This window comes from Triticum aestivum, chromosome 7A (assembly GCF_018294505.1).
Source record: "Triticum aestivum cultivar Chinese Spring chromosome 7A, IWGSC CS RefSeq v2.1, whole genome shotgun sequence".
Classification (NCBI taxonomy): Eukaryota; Viridiplantae; Streptophyta; class Magnoliopsida; order Poales; family Poaceae; genus Triticum; species Triticum aestivum.
Genome location: NC_057812.1, coordinates 150218187 through 150238459, shown reverse-complemented (window position 1 = coordinate 150238459; position 20273 = coordinate 150218187). Strand labels below are relative to the sequence as shown.

General features: G+C 40.5%; 1 protein-coding gene, 1 long non-coding RNA gene and 5 pseudogenes across 2 annotated transcripts; all 7 read right to left on the bottom strand.

The window, feature by feature from the left end:
* Window positions 1-315: 315 nt before the first annotated feature.
* LOC123148604 (uncharacterized) lies at window positions 316-5957 on the bottom strand. The gene is made up of 2 exons (XR_006474006.1): window positions 2091-5957; window positions 316-1887 (listed from the first exon to the last, which is right to left on the bottom strand). It is a non-coding gene; the product is annotated as an uncharacterized lncRNA (long non-coding RNA).
* LOC123155222 (uncharacterized) lies at window positions 3159-3258 on the bottom strand (annotated as a pseudogene).
* Window positions 3385-3483, bottom strand: LOC123155221 (uncharacterized; annotated as a pseudogene).
* Window positions 5235-5335, bottom strand: LOC123155224 (uncharacterized; annotated as a pseudogene).
* On the bottom strand, window positions 5473-5559 carry LOC123155223 (uncharacterized; annotated as a pseudogene).
* Window positions 5639-5740, bottom strand: LOC123155225 (uncharacterized; annotated as a pseudogene).
* Window positions 5958-7047: 1090 nt separating the features above from the next.
* Window positions 7048-19898, bottom strand: LOC123148603 (myosin-11). The gene is made up of 38 exons (XM_044568072.1): window positions 19550-19898; window positions 19085-19213; window positions 18857-19000; window positions 18575-18720; window positions 18338-18494; window positions 18183-18241; window positions 17910-18069; window positions 17634-17783; window positions 17408-17544; window positions 17172-17318; window positions 16954-17055; window positions 16808-16865; window positions 16599-16700; window positions 15996-16033; window positions 15731-15857; window positions 15482-15652; window positions 15205-15336; window positions 14990-15099; window positions 14815-14875; window positions 14283-14460; window positions 13996-14201; window positions 13725-13844; window positions 11590-11688; window positions 11181-11402; window positions 10873-11012; window positions 10614-10725; window positions 10478-10528; window positions 10118-10369; window positions 9880-10035; window positions 9602-9808; window positions 9326-9469; window positions 9101-9171; window positions 8901-9000; window positions 8562-8618; window positions 8127-8183; window positions 7949-8029; window positions 7790-7872; window positions 7048-7698 (listed from the first exon to the last, which is right to left on the bottom strand). The coding sequence occupies exons 1-38, from the start codon at window positions 19550-19552 to the stop codon at window positions 7575-7577; spliced, it is 4593 nt and encodes a 1530-aa protein (XP_044424007.1). The 5' UTR covers window positions 19553-19898; the 3' UTR covers window positions 7048-7574.
* Between the last annotated feature and the right edge of the window lie 375 nt (window positions 19899-20273).

Sequence of the window (20273 nt, the reverse complement as noted above, 5' to 3'; positions counted from 1 at the left end):
TATGGCTAATTGTCAGGTTTGCAATTCACTTGACAAACCCCACCCAACACCCAACAACAAGTGCCTCGGACTAAGCCCAGGCGGAGGAAACACACATGAAATCAGCAAATATGTAGGTACAAGGAAATTTCAAGGTGCACAAACCAAAAAAGACAATACCAAACAGAAAAAGGAACAACATTCAGTTGCAAGAAAAGATTAGAAGAATAGAGCTTAGCAGAAACACCCTAATCCAAAAAACACCCTAATGACCAATTAAGCAAACAGAGTTGCAAAATGCTATAAAAACATATATGAGCACTCTTTTGATCAGCCAAGCCTTCATTCATAGTTCTTGCATCAACATATTTATTCCCTGGAGTCCATTTAACCAGCTCAGTCAAAGGCAATTAAGAGTTTAGGAGGGTTGAGTAGTTCCAAGCATGCAAGGAACTGAAGTGATGGTAGTAGTAGTAGTGGTAGAAGAAGCAGCAGCAGCAGCAGGAGGAGGAGGTTAAGAGCAGCTCCAACGGACCCCAAAAAACCCTTGTAATTGCCAATCGACCAAAGCAGCCAAGCAAGCTTCAACAGGGAAGGGAATTCAGATCTCCATTCTTAGTGGTAATCATCAGGCAGCTAGACCAGAATGCTCAACGGACAAAGCAAATATATTAACTGCAAACATCAACACAAAACAAGAAAAAAATATTTCAAAGCGGCGCATTTGAGAAAACTAATACAGAGCCCAAACAACGCTCTCAACTAGAATAATACTATTACAGAACTCAGCATTCCGTGCATTTGCCAAAAGCCATCAAACTTTTTGTATCTCCAAACACCATCACAGGAGCCCAGAGTGTGCATACATGTTCCAATTCAAATCCAAAAATTGCTACATTATTTAGGAACAGAAGGAGTAGGATCCACCACCGCAGCAGCCTAAGCTACGTTAGCTTCAACGGAGCTGAGAAACGAATACTATCAGATATTCATTCTAGCCTTGATCAAGCTGGCCAAGCACACAAGGTTCCGTATTTGACAAACAAATACTATCAGATATTCTGGCCTTGATTTTCATATCTGCTAATCTTGCTCGAGTCCAAATATAAGTACTACAATTCATAAAGAAGTTACGTTCAGATCCGGTCAAATCTTTCCTTACCATGAATCTAGTGGGGGGCATTCATCCAATCTGCCAAAGCCTTTTAGCTTTTGCTACTAGACATCCATTCCCAGAGCTCATTTAGGCTGCTTTGTGTGTACATGTGTGTGGGGGGGTGTTTGTAATGTACTGCCAAGAGAAACCCAGCCAAGAAACAAAGGAGGGGGAAGGCATCAATCAAGCACAGCAGGCCATGCGGGATTCACTGAACCACCTACCTCAATCAACAACAAATGGCTCCAGCTAAGAATTTTTCAATGAAAAACCCAGGCAGAAGAAATACAGAAGAAATTAACACAGGAAATCAGCAACCATGTGTGGAGGTACACAAGGAAATCTCAACGTGCACCAATGAGAGCAACAATATTCAGTTGCCAGAAAAGATCACAAGAATAGAAATTTAAGGGCACTGCAGAAACACCCAATGGCCCTCCAAAACATACCCTAATGACCATTAGGCAATCAGTGTTGCAAAACGCTATAGAAACATATAGGAGCATTCTTTTGATCAGCCAAGCCTTCATTTATACTTCTTGTCTCAACATATTTATTCCCTGGAGTCCGCTTAGCCAGCTCAGTCAAAGGAAATTACAAGCATCTTCATTCATACTTCTTGTTTCAACATATTTATTCCCTGGAGTCCACTTAGCCAGCTCAGTCAAAGGAAAACATTCAAAGGAACACCAGTGATGGAGGTAGCAGCAACAGCAGGTTAAGAGCATCTCTAGCAGATACCCCAAAAAAACCTGAAATTGCCAATGTAGCAGAGTGGCCAGCTCAGTCAAAGGAAATTACAAGCATCTTCATTCATACTTCTTGTTTCAACATATTTATTCCCTGGAGTCCACTTAGCCAGCTCAGTCAAAGGAAAACATTCGAAGGAACACCAGTGATGGAGGTAGCAGCAACAGCAGGTTAAGAGCATCTCTAGCAGATACCCCAAAAAAACCTGGAATTGCCAATGTAGCAGAGTGGCCAAGCAGGCTTCAACAGAGAAGTGCATTTAGATCTCCATTCTTAGTACAATGCACACTATGGTAATCATTAGACAGCTAGATCAGAATGCTCCAATGACAAAGCAAATAGATATATGCAAACATCAACATGAAATGAGAAAAAAGCAACTATTTCAAAGAAGTTGTGCATTTGAGATAGCTAATACAAAGTCCAAACAAGTTTCTCAACTATAACATTAATACAAAACCAAGAATTCTATGCATTAGCAAAGCCTTCATACTTTTTGTGTCTCCAAACACTCTCACCGGAGCCCAGCTAGCCAGGTTGGTGGAAGATAATATATATGCGTGTGTGCATGCATGTTCCAATTCAGCAAGGAGGGAGTACACATCTTATATTTGTGGACGGAGGGAGTACATCATTTAGGAAAGGAGGGAGTAGGATCCACCACAGCAACCTAAGCTAGGCGAGCTTCAACGGAGCTGAGAAGAGCATTCAGACCTCAGAACTTCATTCTTTATGAAGAGGTGTAATCATCAGGCTGGCCAAGCACACAAGGTTCCGTATTTGATAAACAGATACTATTACATATTCTGGCCTTGATTCCTGTATCTGCTAATCTTGCTATGTCCAAACATAAGTACAACGATTCACACAAGTTTTGTTCAGAACCCAACAAATATTGCCATGATGATTTCTACAGCAAAACACCAGGGCATTAAACCATTGAAGGTAAGTTATGTTCAGAACTCAACAAATATTGCCATGATGATTTCTACAGCAAAACACCAGGGCATTAAACCATTGAGGGTGGGCAGCCAAGAAACCAGGATATTCAACAAGCACAGCGGCCAAGCAGGCTTCCACGGAGAAGTGGGTTCAGATCTCCATTCTTGAGGATAATCATCAGGCTGGCAGTTCAGGGAACCCCACTTATCTGAACAAGGAAGTGCCTCCAGCTAAAAGAAATCATTGTGAAAATGCTCACACTGTATTTACCACAGTTAATAGCACCTAAATCAAGATAATAAAATGCAAGGAGAAAAAAGATAAAAGGAAATTAGCATCAGAGATTCCCCTAGACGGATGCATCATTCACAGCCCCGACTTGAAATCGGGAGCGCTGCAGAGTCCCTGTCTTGCTTGTCGTCATTTGCCAATTATGTTTGTACCGGATTTGTTGCAACGCAAATTTAGCAAACAACATCAGATTAAAATCCATGGGATAAACAGCTACGAATAGCAAACACCAGTGGAAGAGTGAGAAAAGATACTGTGAATTTAGATTAGCATCAGAGATTCCCCTAGACGAATGCATCATTCACGGCCCCGATCTGAGCCAGAGCCGCTGCAGAGTCCCTGTCTTGCTTATCGTCATATGCTAAAACAAAATTTGACAAGGCAAAACACTCCATGGGAGGAAAGTGAGAATAGCATCAGAGATTACCCAAGAAACCCCGCCAAGAATGGAAGAAAGAAAGAAAGCACAGCGTCCAAGCAGGTTTTGACGGAGAATTGTATTCAGATCTTCATTCTTAGGTTATTCATCAGGCTGGCAGTTCAGCCAACCACATACCTCAACAACAAAATGCCTCAAGACTGAGCATTTTCCATTCCAAAATGCTTAAACTGTATTCAATAAAAAAATGCAGGCAGAAGTACTACAGAAGAAATTAACACAAGAAACCAGCAACCACAGCTGAGACATACACAATATAATCTCAAGGTGCACAAACCAATGAGAGCAACAATAAGGGCACTGCAGAAACACCCTACTGACCCTCCAAAAGTACAGCCAAATGGCAGTTAAGCAATCAGAGTTGCAAAACTCTATACAAACACATAGGAGAGCATTCTTTTGATCAGTCAGCTCGGTCAAAGGAAATTAAGGCCTCCTTTGGTTAGGAATATCATGGGGATAGAAAAATCATATGAAGTGAGATGACATGCATCTCAATTCCTATAAAACCTTGGAACTGCCAATGCACCAGAGTGGCCAAGCAGGCTTCAACAGGGAAGTGCATTTACATTAACAGGCAGCTAGATCAAAATGCTCCAATGTCAAAGCCAATATATCTGACTGCAAACATCAACATGAAACAAGGAAAAAGCAACGATTTAAAATAAGTTGTGCATTTGAGATTAGCTAATACAGAGGCCAGACAACTCAACTAGAATAATATTACAGAACCAAGAACTATGCATTGGCAAAGCCTTCATACTTTTTGTGGCTTCAAACACTCTCACCGGAGCCCAGCCAGCCAGGTTGGTGGAAGATTATATATATATATATATACACACATGTGTGTTGTGCATGTATGTTCCAACAATTTACTCCCAAGAGCAAATTGCTACATTATTTATGGAAGGAGGGAGTAGGATCCACCACAGCAGCCTAAGCTAGGTGAGCTTCAACGGAGCTGAGATCTCAGAACTTTATTCTTTATCCAAAGGTAATGTAATCATCAGGCTAGCCAAGCACACGAGGTTCCGTATTTGATAAATGAATACTCTTTACGTACTCTGGCCTTCGTTCTCGTTTCTTTTAATCTTCGCGATGTCCAAACATAAGCACTACAATTCACACATAAGTTATGTTCAGATCCAAATAATACTCGCATGATAATTTCTACAGCAAACCACCAGGCATTGAACCATTAAAGGTGAACTGATACCAAACACTACTTATAAACAAGTAAACCATGAATCTAGTGGGGGGCATTCACCCGATCTGCCAAAGCCTTCATAACTTTTGCTTCTACACATCCATTCCCGGAGCCCATTCGGCCTGCTTCGTGCATACATGTATGTGTGTGTGTGTGTGTGCGCGAGATGCATGCATGCATGCATGTTGAATGTTGGGGGTTTTGCAATTTACTCCTGAGAGAAACCCAGCCAAGAAACAAATGCCATGACAGGTCAAGCACGGCGGCCAAGCGGGCTTCAACGGAGAAATGGATTCAGATCTCCGTTCTCGAGGATAATCATCAGGCTGACAGTTCAGTGCAACAACAAGGTGCCAAGTTAAAAGGAAATCACTGCGAAATGCTCATACTGTATTGAACACTGGTACAGGCAGCTAAATCAAAACAACAGAAGACAAAAAAACAGGGAGAAAAAAGCAAGTGAAGTGAAAATAGCATCAGAGATTCCCCTAGACGGATGCATCATCCGCGCCGCCGATTTGAAATCAGGAGCGCTGCAGAGATCCCTGTCTTGCTTATCGTCTTATGCTAGTTATGCTTGTACCAAATTTGTTGCGGCACAGATTCATAAATCAGATTAAAATACAAAGTGGAAAAAAAGCTAGCAAACGCCAGTGGGGTTCAGGTGCGTTCAGGCCGAGACCAAGAGAGAAGATGGCGTGACTTAGATTAGCATCAGAGATTCCCCTAGACGAATGCATCATTCGCGGCCGGGGCCGCTGCAGAGTCCCTGTCTTGCTTATCGTCATATGCTAGTTTCTTCTGTTCACGAGGCGAAACACTACAGCCTATTTATGCAGAAACAAAGCAAAGATGGTGCGGGAGGAAATTGGGAATAGCATCGGAGATTCCCCTAGACGGAATGCATCATTCGCGACCCCCGATCTGAAATCGAGGGCGCTGCAGAGTCCCTGTCTTGCTTGTCGTCATCTGCCAGCTCTTGGCGAAACCCTAATCCTCTTCCACAAAAAATAAGATCCCCTCAACACCAAAGGGGAAAGCGAAGAACGCATTGAAGCAAAAAGAGAAGAAGCTGAGAAATGCAGCGAGAAGGAAATAGACCGAATAACCATAGGGGGATTCGCGGTGAGACGGCTAATGGCTGGTGTGATTTCGCATGGAGGACTCGACTCGAGGGGGGATTACGGCTGGAGACGAATGAGGGCTGAGGATGTAGGGTTTGGAGGGGAGGGGAATATAAAGGGACAAAGCTGAGTGGTAACTGGGCCGGGCCTCGCTGCGTAAGAAGGCCGGAGTGATTTCTCCCGTTTTCTTTCTTTCGTTCTCTTGTTCTCCTTTTCGGCCTGCAAAGAAACAATTCGGTCTTCTCAAAAGAAAAAGAAAAAACAATTCGGCCCCCTCAAAAGGAAACATACAAATTGTCTCAAAGACAATACAAATAATTTGGCAACGCCTTTTCAGTGCGTCGTCTGAGTAGGACTTGCCGGCGCTGCCAACTTCGTCGCTGCTGAAAAAACTCTTGTCCATAATCATCTGGGTATGGGAGGCGGCGGCCGCCCCAGTAAAGGAAACACAACGGTGGAAAGATGGAGAAGAAGAAGTGGCTTCAGCGGCGATTATCAAGGGAAAAAAGCCCTGTCGGCACCATTAGGACGAAAACCATCTTGAATTCACCTCAAAATCACCCGGTGTGACATTTCTATCAGTTTTCTAAACGTTTAGGGTATAACTAATTCGGTTTTATAGTTCAGGGGTTATGGACCTATCAAGGAGGATTTTAGAGGGAAAACTATACTTCTCTTGGAAAAACTAGATACCTCCTATTACAGCTCAATTTTTTTTCCTAATGTCTTCGAAAAATAAGTTTTTTTGATAGAAAAATGAACACATGTTGAATTGATTTGATTTTCTCATGAACTAGGTAAAAAAATGTACCTAATCATCTGTGTATGTGTGTGTCATTGTGTTTATTTTCTCAAAAAAGGTAATGTATTAATATCATGACAATATCAATTACACCTGACTTTGCAACAACACGATATCAAGAGCTACTCAAGACATCAAGGATGTATAAAAAATGACTTCTCTTGGGGCGAACAATGTACAAAAAATCTGGATTAACAAAGGTAGTCTTGAGTCAAGGCTTCTAGCACAAGAAGATATAACAAGTCACAGTTCACACATCCTACGGGGAAAATGAAGACGCGATCAAACGAAAGTGACACAGAAAACAATCTCCGACAGACCAATGTCTGTCACTGAACAAGCAGATGAGCCCTAAAATTCACACAGCAAAGAATCATTAGCTGCAGATCAATTTTGTATACTGCTATACACAGGATTAGTACAAAGGTTGCACATAATGTGTATGACTGAATAGCAAAGGGAAAATGTTTCCTATTACACCGCTCTTGCAAACTCACCTCAAAAGTGCTCTAAAACTACACAAGGGTCTACGGAATGAACGAATCTCAGCTGAATCTGCTAAAACTTTCTGTCTAGCTGAATGGAACTATTGTCACCACTCTGTTCTTAAGAAGAATAAATGGAAGGAAATGAGTAGAGAAACAAAATAAAGAATCTGTGGCACTGAGGTGAAACTACTTTTGAGGTGAGCTCAGGCAATGCACATCTGCCATCAACTTCCTAGCTTCTACCAGGAAAGAACACCAAAGTTCAGACAAGGATGCCAGGTGTTGCATTTCACTGGTCACTGGTAAATAGGAAAACTCAATCTGCATAGACTGCCCAATTATCCGTCAGGGCCAGTGCATCCCATGCCTTAGGCTTTGTTCTGGCCAACACACGCTTTATTCAGGGGGCGGCAACAAGAATACAAAGCCCGAGTTCTCCCGGATGAGTGGGGGCGGTTCGATATCAGATATGTCAATCTGCTGCATTGATTTGGATATGTCATCGACGGAGAACGGTATGCTGCATTTCAAAGTGCAGAAAGGTTAAGTAGGAGGCATTTGAGATGAGTTGCCATAGTATATGCAACTGATAGGAGTAGAGAGGTAGCAACCTTGAGTCATCATCCAGTAGAAACGAATTGCTTACAGGATTGTTGGAGTCTTCTGTCATCAATACTCTCATGTTTGATATGACCTAATTTTAAAAAATCATCTGTGATCAATTCTTATCTGGTTAGATGGAGCACAAGTATGACTACTGTGAAACATACCTCTGGGGACACGCTATGTGTTCCGTACTTGTCATCCCAGTACATAGTACTGATCCTGTATAGCTGTTGTATACTAAGTACCTGAACAGGATATTCAGGGTTGTTATAAAATTCCAAGGAAATCTAACTTTTCAAACAAAGGGGCGTAATGAAAGACTTAATGTATTTCTCCACTTACTGGACAGAGGTCATGACTTATTTCATCCAACGTTTTCTTTGGCTTTTGATGAATCACCTGGAAAAATGATATATGTGAGAGACATGTGCATGCAATTTGGCAAATGCACAATACTGCAATTATTTGTATCAATTCTTGTATCTCAAGTGTTGAGGTCCGCAGTATGTCCGCAAAGTCGAAATTCCGGCTTGTGGTTTTTTCTCGGTAGGAAAACTTTTAAAGGAAAAATAATAACTAAAAGGGTGTCCATTCTTCTAACACAATATTACATGCATTTTGGTGTGTGTGAGAGAAAATCAAAGGGGTGTTTCAGTCCGAACTCCAGAGTCATGTTGCAATCATTTTCTCATATCTTATCAGCAATAGCCTAGATACTTATTCTACCGAACAAATATTTGTGGAAGTCATGTTCTAAGAGCACATGAAAAGTCATACCAGGAAACCAATAGCTTGTCTAATATGTTTAAGCTCATCCCAGGCTGAACCTGCATACTGCAAGTACGAAAACACTAGATGAGTTAATCTCTAAAAAAAAACACTAGATGAGAAATCAATATTTGAGGCAGCTTTTTTACAACTATTAATCAACTCAGAAACTTCTTGGGGTAATGAACATGACAAAAATATCTTATTTGTACTTCGTTTTGCTGTTGATCACTGTAAATAACATAACATGATTTAGGCACAGCTATATGGTCTAGAACAATATGCAGGACTAAAACCCATTCAGAAAAATAGATGTTACCGTAGCTCTGCTGCCCCTTATTTATTTACCTCGTCAGTAGCTCTATAGCACCAATGCTCAAGTTCAGCCAATCCTGCTTTTACGTACTCGCCGTTACTGAATGAGCAGCACTCCCTTCTTAATAGAAGACTGAAGATAGATAATAATCATATGAAGCTCAGTCAACCAATTCTGGTGTTTACAGGCAATCAAATAGGTGTAGTTCATTTATTATGTAAATATATTTTACCTGTTAAATAGCTGTACATTGATGAAGGAGAATATCTGAGTGAATACTTTCCGCACCAAGAATGGAGGAACCTGGGGCAGTGATACAAACAAGTAGGATTTTATTAGATACATCTTTAATCATGTTAAATAAACATACACATAATTATGAGTGATGGTATTACAATTTACAACTGCTGAAGATATTGCTAGTTATACATGAAATAAAAGGAAACAACAAACTAACATTGTTCACTTTAAGTATGTTTAAGAAATTTCCGAGGCTTTTCACAATCCCTTGCCAGTGAGCAATCAAAGCTTGCTGTGCAGCTGTATTTGTGTTTGAACGAGAAGATCCTTTCATCATGCTTGCTCTTGATGTTCTTGGGGCCTGAATTGATGACGACAATAGCAAATATGATGCCAATTAAGCAGAAATAATGTACCCATATTTGTTATTCCACAAATAAAAGTCAAGCTAGTAAAATGACTATCATTCTCTGAACTTAGAAAACATAGGCACCTGAATGCACAATCCGAGCAAAGGAGAGATCTCTTTCTTCAAATTATCCCGTATCATTCCATATATCTTCTCTACATATGCCGTAAGTTGCTGTTTAAACAGTAAAGCGGGATACTTGGCTTCCACTTGTCTCAGTGTCTCTACTCCACTAACCATGCTTCCATTTATTAGAGCAAGATTTACACCTTGTGGAGTCCCTCTGAAGCTCTGGAAAGAGAAAAACAGAATCACTCAGTAACTATTATGAAGCTTCTGTTAAAGAAGCAAAACTTGTGTACCTGTGTCATCCTTCCAAAAAGAGTAGCAGAGGACGACCGTCGACGCTGTGGAGCCATTCCTGTTGATCCACTCGCTTTCAGCGTCCGCTGAAGCAAAAGCAACAGCGTTGAAGCATTTGAGAGCCAATATGCTAAGACTTCGTTATTGTCCTGTGTCTATAAAACACAGAAAATGGTAATTCAGCATTACTGTAGATAATGATAATTTGATAGTAAGGTTGAATCACATGGTTAGAACCTCAATTGCATGTCCAATGGTCTGAATAATCCGATCAAAAACACTTGTCCGCTCTACTTCAAATGATCTCCAATGAAGAAGGCACTTGTATATAATACAAGCAGCAACTGGCCGATTCCCAGCAAATCCCAAATGCTGGGCTATGCACCTAATTAATAGATCTTGATTTTCCTGCTGCTTTTCATTTAGAGATTTCTGTGGCTTATCGTCTATGTCATATTCCTTTTTAGGAGAGGCTACAACAGCGGACTCCTGAAACACCAAAAGATTAAAAAAAAGATGGATATCAGTTTGATGCGCTGTCCAGGAACTCAAAGCCCCCCCCCCCCCCCCCCCAATATATAGAGCATGCCCACTTACAGGAGTTATTTTTGAATCGCTAACTGATACATGACCACTTTCCGCATTCCTCTGTAAAAATTAAAAAGCAATGTATATTATCGATGTATTCTCCAAGATGGAACAAAGGATAAAACATAACTACTAACTGGCTCACCTGTAAATTCGACTTGGAACGTCCCGACAAAATTTTAGCTGGAGCCATTGAAACAGCTTGCTGACGAAGGACTTTATTTTCAGATTCTACATTAGATAACTTCTCCTCTAGCCTGAAGGAGAATATGCAGAGACTCAATGTCGCATAACATGATGACAATGTACTTAGATATTAACATGGCTGTAATTCGGAGTCCGCTATAGAGAAGAAAGAGAAGGGATTACAGTATGCATAACAAGCAACATGTGAAAAGCTTAACCTTCTCAGATAGTCCTGAAATTGGCGTATTTTTACTTCAGTCTCTTCTATCTTCTTTTGCTTTTCTTCATTTGCTTGTGCTTCCTCGGAGCGTTTCTTTTCTAATTCATCTGCTCTTTGTTTTTCTGATTGAAGCGAGGTCTACAGGCAAATGAGTTGGGGTACATCACAAAATTATTGAAAGTGAATCATCAAATGAAAGTGCTTAGTTATCTGATAGTATTTATTTGTGCAAAATTACTGGACGAACCAAACATTAGGAAATTCTGGTCAACAACTGCAATGGTGATAGTCTAGTAGATTGCGTACCTTAAGTTCATCTACCTCTGCTTTCAAGGTATGAACCTTCTCAGTGTCTTGGACTATAACCTCAGTTTCCTTTACCACAGGAGGTGCTTCCGCGATAGCCTTTTTAGCAGCTTCTCGTTCCTTTAGAAGCACTGCATTTGTCTCATCCAATTTAGCTTGCAGGGCATCCATGGAACTCTGAAATTTTGATAACTCCTGGGCTTTTGCTTCTTCCAAATCTATCTGTATGCATATGAATTGATTTGTGTGAAATGATTGAAACAATAGATCCATTGCACATCAAAAGTACTTCTGTGAAGCAACAGGTCAAAATTATAGAAAAACAAGTCATGATTGTAACACATTTTTCTTATTTTAAGTGTTTATATGAAGCGGAAGATATATAACAACAAAATAAGTAACATTGTACCCGCATTCGCTTCTCTAACTGCACACGCCATGTAAGCTCTTCCACTGTCTTTTCAAGTTTATCCTTTGCTTGCTTGAGTGCACCCGTTTCCCTTGCTTCCTGATAAGAAGATAATAGCAGTGCATTAGAATAGAAGTGATAATTTTGTGCGTTGGTGCAACCTTATTACTGATTTTGTGAACTTAACAATACATAACTCTTGCTTCCTGAAGAAGATAATAGTAATGAACTATAAATGGTTTTGTGCTTTGAATGCACAGAAATTATGATTTTGCATGTCCCTTCATTAAGGGAGAATTGAAAACCAAAATCAGTACGTCACAAACTTAAGTAACGCAAACAGCACGTTAATAGATCCAAAAGCAAAGGTATAGTGCCCTAAAACAAAAGAAAAATAGTTCAGAAGTTGGATGACAACTGAAACCCTAAATTCAGGACTGCAAGAGGCTATTAAGCATTGTTTAACCGAAGCTATCTATGCATTTCACTCTGGCCAGCCTCTATTATGTGCTTTTTTTCTTGATTGCTTGGACTAAACAATGAACCGAAGTAAATTCATTCTTTCTTCCTTCCAATTCATCAAAACACTCTCCTGTGGTGTTGAAGAACACACTTTTAAGATTGATTCCGTCAAGATTAAAAGGACTCCGCAATCTGAGGTGTGCAGCCAGCGAACTTCTCCATGCTATGATGTGTGCCCATATTTGGTGAACAACTAACGCTGGAAAAGATGAAGGTTAAACTATGAGGGGGAAGAAACCCCCTAGCCTTCATCCTAAAGAAGATGGGAGACTCAAACCCAGGTGGGCTGAGTGGAACCATGTCTCACCAGCCATTTTCTGTAGGAAACCTCCCAAGATGATGGGTCGACTATGATGTTGATGGCGCACCACACAGTGGCTTTGGTAGTCCTCGTCTTTTAAAACTATCCGCTGCCCAACATCTACTCAGATTGCTTACCGCATTAAGTACTTGCAGTGCAAGGAGGCACAAGGGCCATGGCAAGCGGAAGGGGCCATTCATTGAAAGCGAGGTAGTCTACAGTGTTATAGCACTTCCACAAATTTCAACTTCAAATATAACAAACAAAAAGGGGCAAGTTTGTTTGAATAGCGGTATTTATCTTTTCCATCTTTTTCCTACTGATTTAATTTAGCACTTAACTTTTTTTTGTCAATTTGATTACTTCTAATGCATAATGGGTCTGAACTCACAATTTTATACATAGGTACATGGCATCAAGAACACAAATAGAATTTTCTTGGAAAAGTTCTATTATGATTTGATGCCCAAAAAGAAGAAGGCAGTTGCATGAGTACGCCACATAGGGATAATCACATAGGATTAGCATGAGTTGGCTTATATAACAATGTTATAAAACCGTAAAAACAGCAGGTATAAATAGGACTAGGGAACTTTAAAAATCTGATGATAGGCGCTCTGCCCAGCCATTAAAGGAATCAAATTCACAGCACCAGTCCCAGGTGGACACGCCAGTAAGGACTGGCTATTCATGTTGTATCATGACTAATATCTATGTAACAATAGTGCATGGACCCGGATATCCAGCGAACGCCAAATTTTTAGGCATGGCAAAACAAATGTTTTTCATGGCAAGTTGTGTTCGCCGAGGATGGCAATTTTAGTTGGCGAGCATGGCAAATCCGCCTCAGTTCATTTTTTGCCAGGAAACTGCCGTGCTTGCAAACTTAATGTTTGGTTGCCATCCACACTTTGCCACACTTGTGTGCCACAAGTGTGGCATGCCACAGTTTTTGTGGTGGCCAAATTGGTCGCCACACTTGCGGCGCCACAAGTGTGGTGGCCAAATTGGTCGCCACACTTGTGGCAAAAGTTGGCTAGCAACTGAGTCTATGACAAGTGGGGTATGTGACTGAAAAAGTGTGGCATGCCACAACTGTGGCTGCAACCAAACATTTGCCTCAATTTGCCACACTTCTGGCACAAAAGTGTGGCAAAGTGTGGATGGCAACCAAACATGCCCTGAGAATTTGCCATCCTCGCACCAATACAAATTGCCATGAAAAGAAAATCGTTCGATTTGCCATGTCTAAAATTCTGAAGTCAGATTTTTAGCCTTTCCGTAGTTCAATTTACTGTGGTAATACACATACCATTTTAAGTTTCCTGAGTTCTTTCCTTGCAATCCTTCCCCGCCATCTGCATTGTGCAACAATGGCTGCAGCCTTTAACTTCTTATGGTATGAATGAGCTCGATGGCACCTATAACGAGCCTGTAACAGAGAATCAGGACTTTAGGAATATATCATGTGTTGAGCCAGTAACAAGCTGCATAGCAGTTCTCCTAGGATTTTACCGAACCCAGATAAAAACAAGAGCTGCATAATTGTGTAGTCTTATTATTTTGGAAGAACTGAAGGGCACCTGAATTGTAACCGCTGCCTTAGATCGCTTTTTATGTCTGAACCCATTCCTTGCTGCCATTGCACGCAATGCTGTTTGTATTACGAGAACTGAAGAAACTTGCAGTTTGTAGGACCTCCTAGCCTGATGCCCACGTTGGTTTTTCTGAATTTTGACAGAAGCTGCTTGCCTCCGCATGCGATCATAGAGTTTACAAGCCAATGTTCCTAAAACACAAAGTGTGGTTTTAGCATTATTGGTAAAATGAAAATTCACCTGGTCTACAGTTAAGTACAAGCCAAACAGACCTCTCCAAACTGCCTGAAAACATACAGATGCCTTCCTCAAAGAAACAAACTTCTTCCGCATGATATGTGTTCGCATTTTCCCTTGAATTGTTTTTGCAGCAACACTGAGAACTTCAATTCTTCTAGCATCTAATTCAGCCATCTGTCCGGCTCTCAGAAAAACTTTTGTTTTACCTATCTGAAAAGTACAAACAAGTGACAGTGTAAGCTAAATAATTAAATTCTGACGATATTGTATTTGCCCTTTTTTTCTGCTAGCACTGTAAGGCCACCCTGCATGTGATAATCTGACAGTTCAAACCTATATAAGCTACAAATTAGTCCGATAGTTCAAACCTATATAAGCTACAAATGAAGCAAGTAAACCAGTTTTGTTACAGTATTTCCTTTACCAGATCATTAATATTTATCCAATGTATGCTAGGCATTCAAAGAAGATAGAACATTTTCAGTTCAAAAAAAGAAACAGAAGATTGAACATTTAATAGAAAGAAATGTGCCAAGGCAGAGATGAACAGTTAAGGTTAGTTACCTGAAAGCCTATAAGACCCTTCTTTTCCAGAATCCTCTTGCATGCAGCCTTTTCATCACAACTATTGAGATACAAAAAAAAATCTTAGCTATTGTCACTTTTATATGCAAATAAAAACTCTTGATGATGATTCAGTGATGTTAACTACAAATCTGCATGACTAATAAGAACTTACTTTCCTTCAATGGTATCTGGAGCGAGTATTCCAAAACGATGCAAAAACTCATAAAATGTGCGACGTGTAGGATAACCGGCACAACTGATCCTGATTGCCTCAAGTACACCCTGATGATACACGGCATGCAATTAAATGTAACTTTGTGAGATAGATCAAACCTCCATTAAATTGCAGTACAGTAAAAAAACAGATATTAGGTCAGAGGCACTTACACCACAACGCAACTGTTGCATAACATTGACATTCTCAAAAATTGCCGGTTTTAGGACATTGTTTGGCTTAACACATCTGATATAATGAGGTTCAGTAGAATTTAATGTTTCCATAAGAGCTTGAAGTTGTTGCTGCCACACAAAAAATCAGCGGTTGGTAAAAATTAGTCATGCATAATAGTATTACTGAAGAAGAAATAGAGATGCTGATAGGTAGATATAGAACTGGCAGAAAATTCTAAAGGATAATCATGCAGAACTGAAAGAGGGGGGAAACCTTGAAGCGTGCACCAATCGAAGAAAACTTCGAGGATTTTGATGTTTCTTCTGGCGGAGGAGGAAATAATCCTGCGATAAAGGAGCATCTAGAAGCACTCAGTAGCTCCTGGTGCTCTGCCACAACGTAGTCTTTGTTTTTGTCAAGGAATTGGTCAGACTGATACATCACCTGCATACCGCAAGTATAAGTATCAGTTAAAACCCGACAATATCCTGGAGCAATTGAATTTGATGAATAAAAGCTAACCTCTCCAGCGTAGTGAGCGATTGCAAAATCTGTGCGAGATAGCTTAGGTTTGACAAACCGTTTATGCTTTTGAAAAGTCTGGTACAGCTTCTGGGCAAAGGTCTCGTGTGTTGACTTGGGAAACATACTGAAGAACAGTTAAATAGACAACAATTATAACATAGTTTTGCATCTTAACGACGGACATTAATTCAAATATTCAACTAAACATACACAGTAAAATAGAATTGATTAAATGAACAAAGCAAGGATATGGTAAGCATACCATGCCTCATCTAGAAGTGCAATAACGCCACCAGGTTTCTGCCGAGGGATATTTCAGTAATACATGCAAAAGAAATGAGTGAGCATCAATTGCAAAACTGATTTTAAAAGATGTAAAATAAGCACAAGAAAAAGACGTGTATTTGCCTGCCTAAAATAGGGCTTCTCTGGTTATGCAAACTTGTGGAGGCTAGTCGGCACTAAAGCTCTACGAGCCCTGCCACTGCATGCATGACCTCCAGACAATGTGGGGTCTTACTTTTGCTTATTCTAGGCTTGCTTAGTTTAGCCTCGATTGTTTCTTTCTTAACTTCTATTCATTTTTGGTCTTTTGGTCGAAGACAGCATGACTGGTTTGTAAATGGAGTGCTTCATTTGATCAAGAGAAAAAATGATTGATCTTGTTTTAACCTTGCCAGCCTTGCCCATTAGGTGAAGCTTAACTTTGGCCAAATAGGCACTAACTGAGAAGTATTGGATTGCACTCTACAGCAGCACGACCCTATTACAATACTTGAGATTTCCCATCAATATACTGGATGCAATTAAACTGATTAAGATCTTACAAATCCTTTATCCATTCATGTACAATGGTTACACATACCTTCTCAATAAGATCAAGAACATCTTGATTATCGACAAACTCAATATAGCTCCAATCAATTTGTTCTTTAGTGTATTCCTCTTGCTCCATCTTAAAAACGTGCTGAAAAAGATCATAGAGGCACCTTTCAAGTAAATATATGTTCTTTAGTTGTCAAACGGCTATGGGTGTTTGGTGTACATGAACCATTTCTTGTGAGCAAGTGTTACCTGATTGAAATGTTGCTGTAATTTCTCATTTGTATAATTAATACAGAACTGTTCAAAACTGCAGAAAACATTATTTGCCAATTTGTGAGAACAATCTAGTGGATTATAAATACAATACTGGACCGCAGTAAATCTGTAAATTTTACCTGTTTGACTTAAAGCTCTCAAAACCATAGATATCCAGGACACCAATAAGACATTTAGAGTTAGCATCTTGCCCGATGGAACTATTAATTTTATCAACAAGCCTGCAATATAATGATGGGTTGAAACAATGAATGCAATCTTTCTCCTGTGTTGCAATGGAATTTGGACACTTGTAACATATATATGTAATAAAGAACAAAAGGACACTATTCTATACCAATCGAACAAGCGGGAATATATTGTCTTTGCAAAACCATCCCTGCTGATAGTTGCGCTGTAAGGATCAAGACTCCTTTTTATAACCTCCTCTGGTGTTACCATGACACGCTTACAGAGAGCATCTGTCAAAGCTCCAGGATCACACCTGACATAGAATACAAGGCAATCATTGGAGCTTGCACGTAGTAATACTAATACCATACATTAGAGAAAGAACTAAATAAAGGTAGTTACATAAGGAGTTCGGCAGCTGTTTCAAGATGAAACTTAGATTTGTCATCTTTCAAAACTGAGGAATCAGCTTCTTTCCCCTTGGCAAATTCAATGTTGCCAATATGAAGAATAGCTGCAACCACCCTGAAAATAGCATCCTGAAGACAAATTAAGTGCAAGCAAGTGAGAAACAAAATCAGTTCAGGCAGCCACCAATCATATCAAAGAACATATAGGATTGAGTTACCTGTTCCTGGGTACTGATACCAACAATATCCATTGCTCTTCTGGTAGCCAAATATTCACGAGCATCACTGACCCCAACCAAATCGTAGCAATTTGATTTATTAAGATAATGATAAGTCCTAGGATGTTCTAATTTGTACTTATCAAGTTCCTGAAAATTGAATGCCAGTGCAGATTATTTGTGTTAGGTACCAAATCTCAAGTTAGTGTAAGAAAACACCAACAGTGAGTTCATTGAGACCCACAAGAAGTACCGAAGGAGAATATTGATCGTTACCTCCTGTGGTGCCGCACAAAGGAGATAAAAGCAGTGGTAGTTGCGTTCAGGATCAGAAATTTGGCATACTCGTGACCTTTCAAGCAGGTATGTTCTGACAGCAGCACCTGAGATCCTCCCATGCTTATCAAATTGAATCTCAACAAACTTACCAAATCGACTGCACCAAACATTGGGACAAATAATGAGATCCGAACATATATATACACCTCCATGATTTGGAACCATGCAAGTAAACTTATACACGCAGTTTTTTTTTCTAATCTGGCCTACCTAGAATTGTTATTTCTGACAGTCTTGGCATTGCCAAAAGCTTCAAGGACTGGATTTGACTGCAGATATAAGAATTTAAAATAGAAAAGTTCAATTGATGCATTAATAACTAAACATTACAACTGTCTTGCATGGCTAAGTACTGGCTGCCTTACTTCAAGAACTTGTTGTTCTACTGTTCTTCCTTCTGTTGCAGCGCGGCCACCCAAATAGGCAAGATACTGCATAAGCATTTTTGTTGTTTCTGTTTTACCAGCACCACTCTCACCACTCACGAGAATAGAGTTGCTCCTTCCTTCATGAATCATAGCCCTATTACATGTAAATATAACAATGAGATCAACCAGTCCTCTGAGGAAATACTAAAACAGTTTTCGGCTATGTTTACTTACCTGTATGCAACATCTGCGACAGCAAAAACATGCGGACTTAACTCACCAAATGGTGCACCCTTGTACTGTTGCATCATATGTGAGTCATATAAATGTTGCAATCTTTGGAAAGGATTCACAGCAATGAGAATATTTCCAGTGTATGTCTGCCCAAACGAAGACATATCAGTCATAAGAAACATTACCTGAGTTCCAAAAATTAAACTCAAGACAGTACAGCTAACATAACGGCATATCTAGAGCAAGTGGCCAAGCAGCAAGCAGTAATAAAGATGAACATACATAGATTTCATTAAGTTCATATCTGGTGGCCAAATTCTGCAAAACTCCTGGCTCATGGAGATAGGAGAGCTTTGTCATGTCATCAACTCCACCAGCAGCTGCTTCCATATCTTTGGGATATAATTTCGACAATTTTTGAACGATCTAAAATTGTGACAGTAAACATAAGTATCGGTATTTTATCAAACTGAATGCCCATAAGTACCAGTATTATACAGCACAACTTACCTTTTTTCCATTGGCTACTTGGATCTCAGCCTCTTCGCCATTGATCTTAACAACTTCTCCATCGACCCAAGCAACATCAGGCTCTTCAGCCCACACATGTGAGCCTACTATAATGTTAACTTTCGTCCCCTGGAAATGAAAATATACGTCTCTCAATTATGCTAGCCTCTGAATAAACGATGACAATGCATTTGCATTTCACAATGCCGAAAGCTGAAAGTAATAACAATAAGAAAGAATTCGCTTGGATCCGAAATCTATTGCCTCAATCAGGAATCTAGTCTCCATCCATTCAATGCAATTGCAATGCTAGGCATAACTCTACCGAATCCTTGGGTAAAAACTATGCAACCAATCACCACGATTCAGACCGGGGAAACAGGGGAACAATCGCGACCCTGGCTAAACACCGCTTTGCCACTGCATTTTACTCAAGCGGTCGCAAACCACACGAGGCGAGTTTACCATTTCGCCGGCCGGTGGAGGATGATCAGTTGGACGCTGTGGGCGACGGGGCGGACGAACTCATATCCCTCTTCCCCGCGCTCGTGCTCGCCGGACACCCTCCGTACGCCGTCGTCTTCGTCGTCCCGTCGTCGCCGCCGCGCGCCTCGGAGGAGGGAGAGGTGGTGGTGCGGTGCAAAAGCGGGGGAGTGGGGAGGGGGAAGGGGATGTGTAGAAGGCAGGCGGTGTGGGGCGGAGAGGGTGCAGTACGTGGAGCGGCCATGGCTGGCCTCGCCTCGATCTCTGCGGGGCGCCATGGATTAGGGGCGGAGCTGGACATGCGGCATGGGTTGAGGTTGAACCCCCGAATTCCGGGAAAACAATCCGCTATTAGTAGCTGTGAGTGAAACACAGGCTCAGGCACACCCGAGCCAAATACATTGCGCTATGGCTGTCGCGTTATTTCTGAATTTATTTCAAAATTTACGGCAACATGCTTTTATTGAAAGAAGATGTTTTTATCGACGACGAGGTGTCTACATGACTTTATAAATTTCAAGATGATATACCGACTCAGTCTCTTGAAGATGCTCATAAAGATAGAGTATGCGTGTGTGCGGTCACAGAAGTGAATGTATGTGCGTATGTATAAGCGTTTACGTTTGTATTGTGTTCAAGAAAAAAACATGTTACATTCCTATTAAAAAAAATGTTGCATTTTAGAGGAGAAACAAAAATTATACAA

Coding starts and splice junctions, on each gene's coding strand:
- LOC123148603 (XM_044568072.1), bottom strand. Junction 18,721..18,856: donor ATGAACTTAATGAAATCTAT/GTATGTTCATCT, acceptor TCGTTTGGGCAG/ACATACACTGGAAATATTCT. Junction 14,876..14,989: donor CCAGATACCATTGAAGGAAA/GTAAGTTCTTAT, acceptor GTATCTCAATAG/TTGTGATGAAAAGGCTGCAT.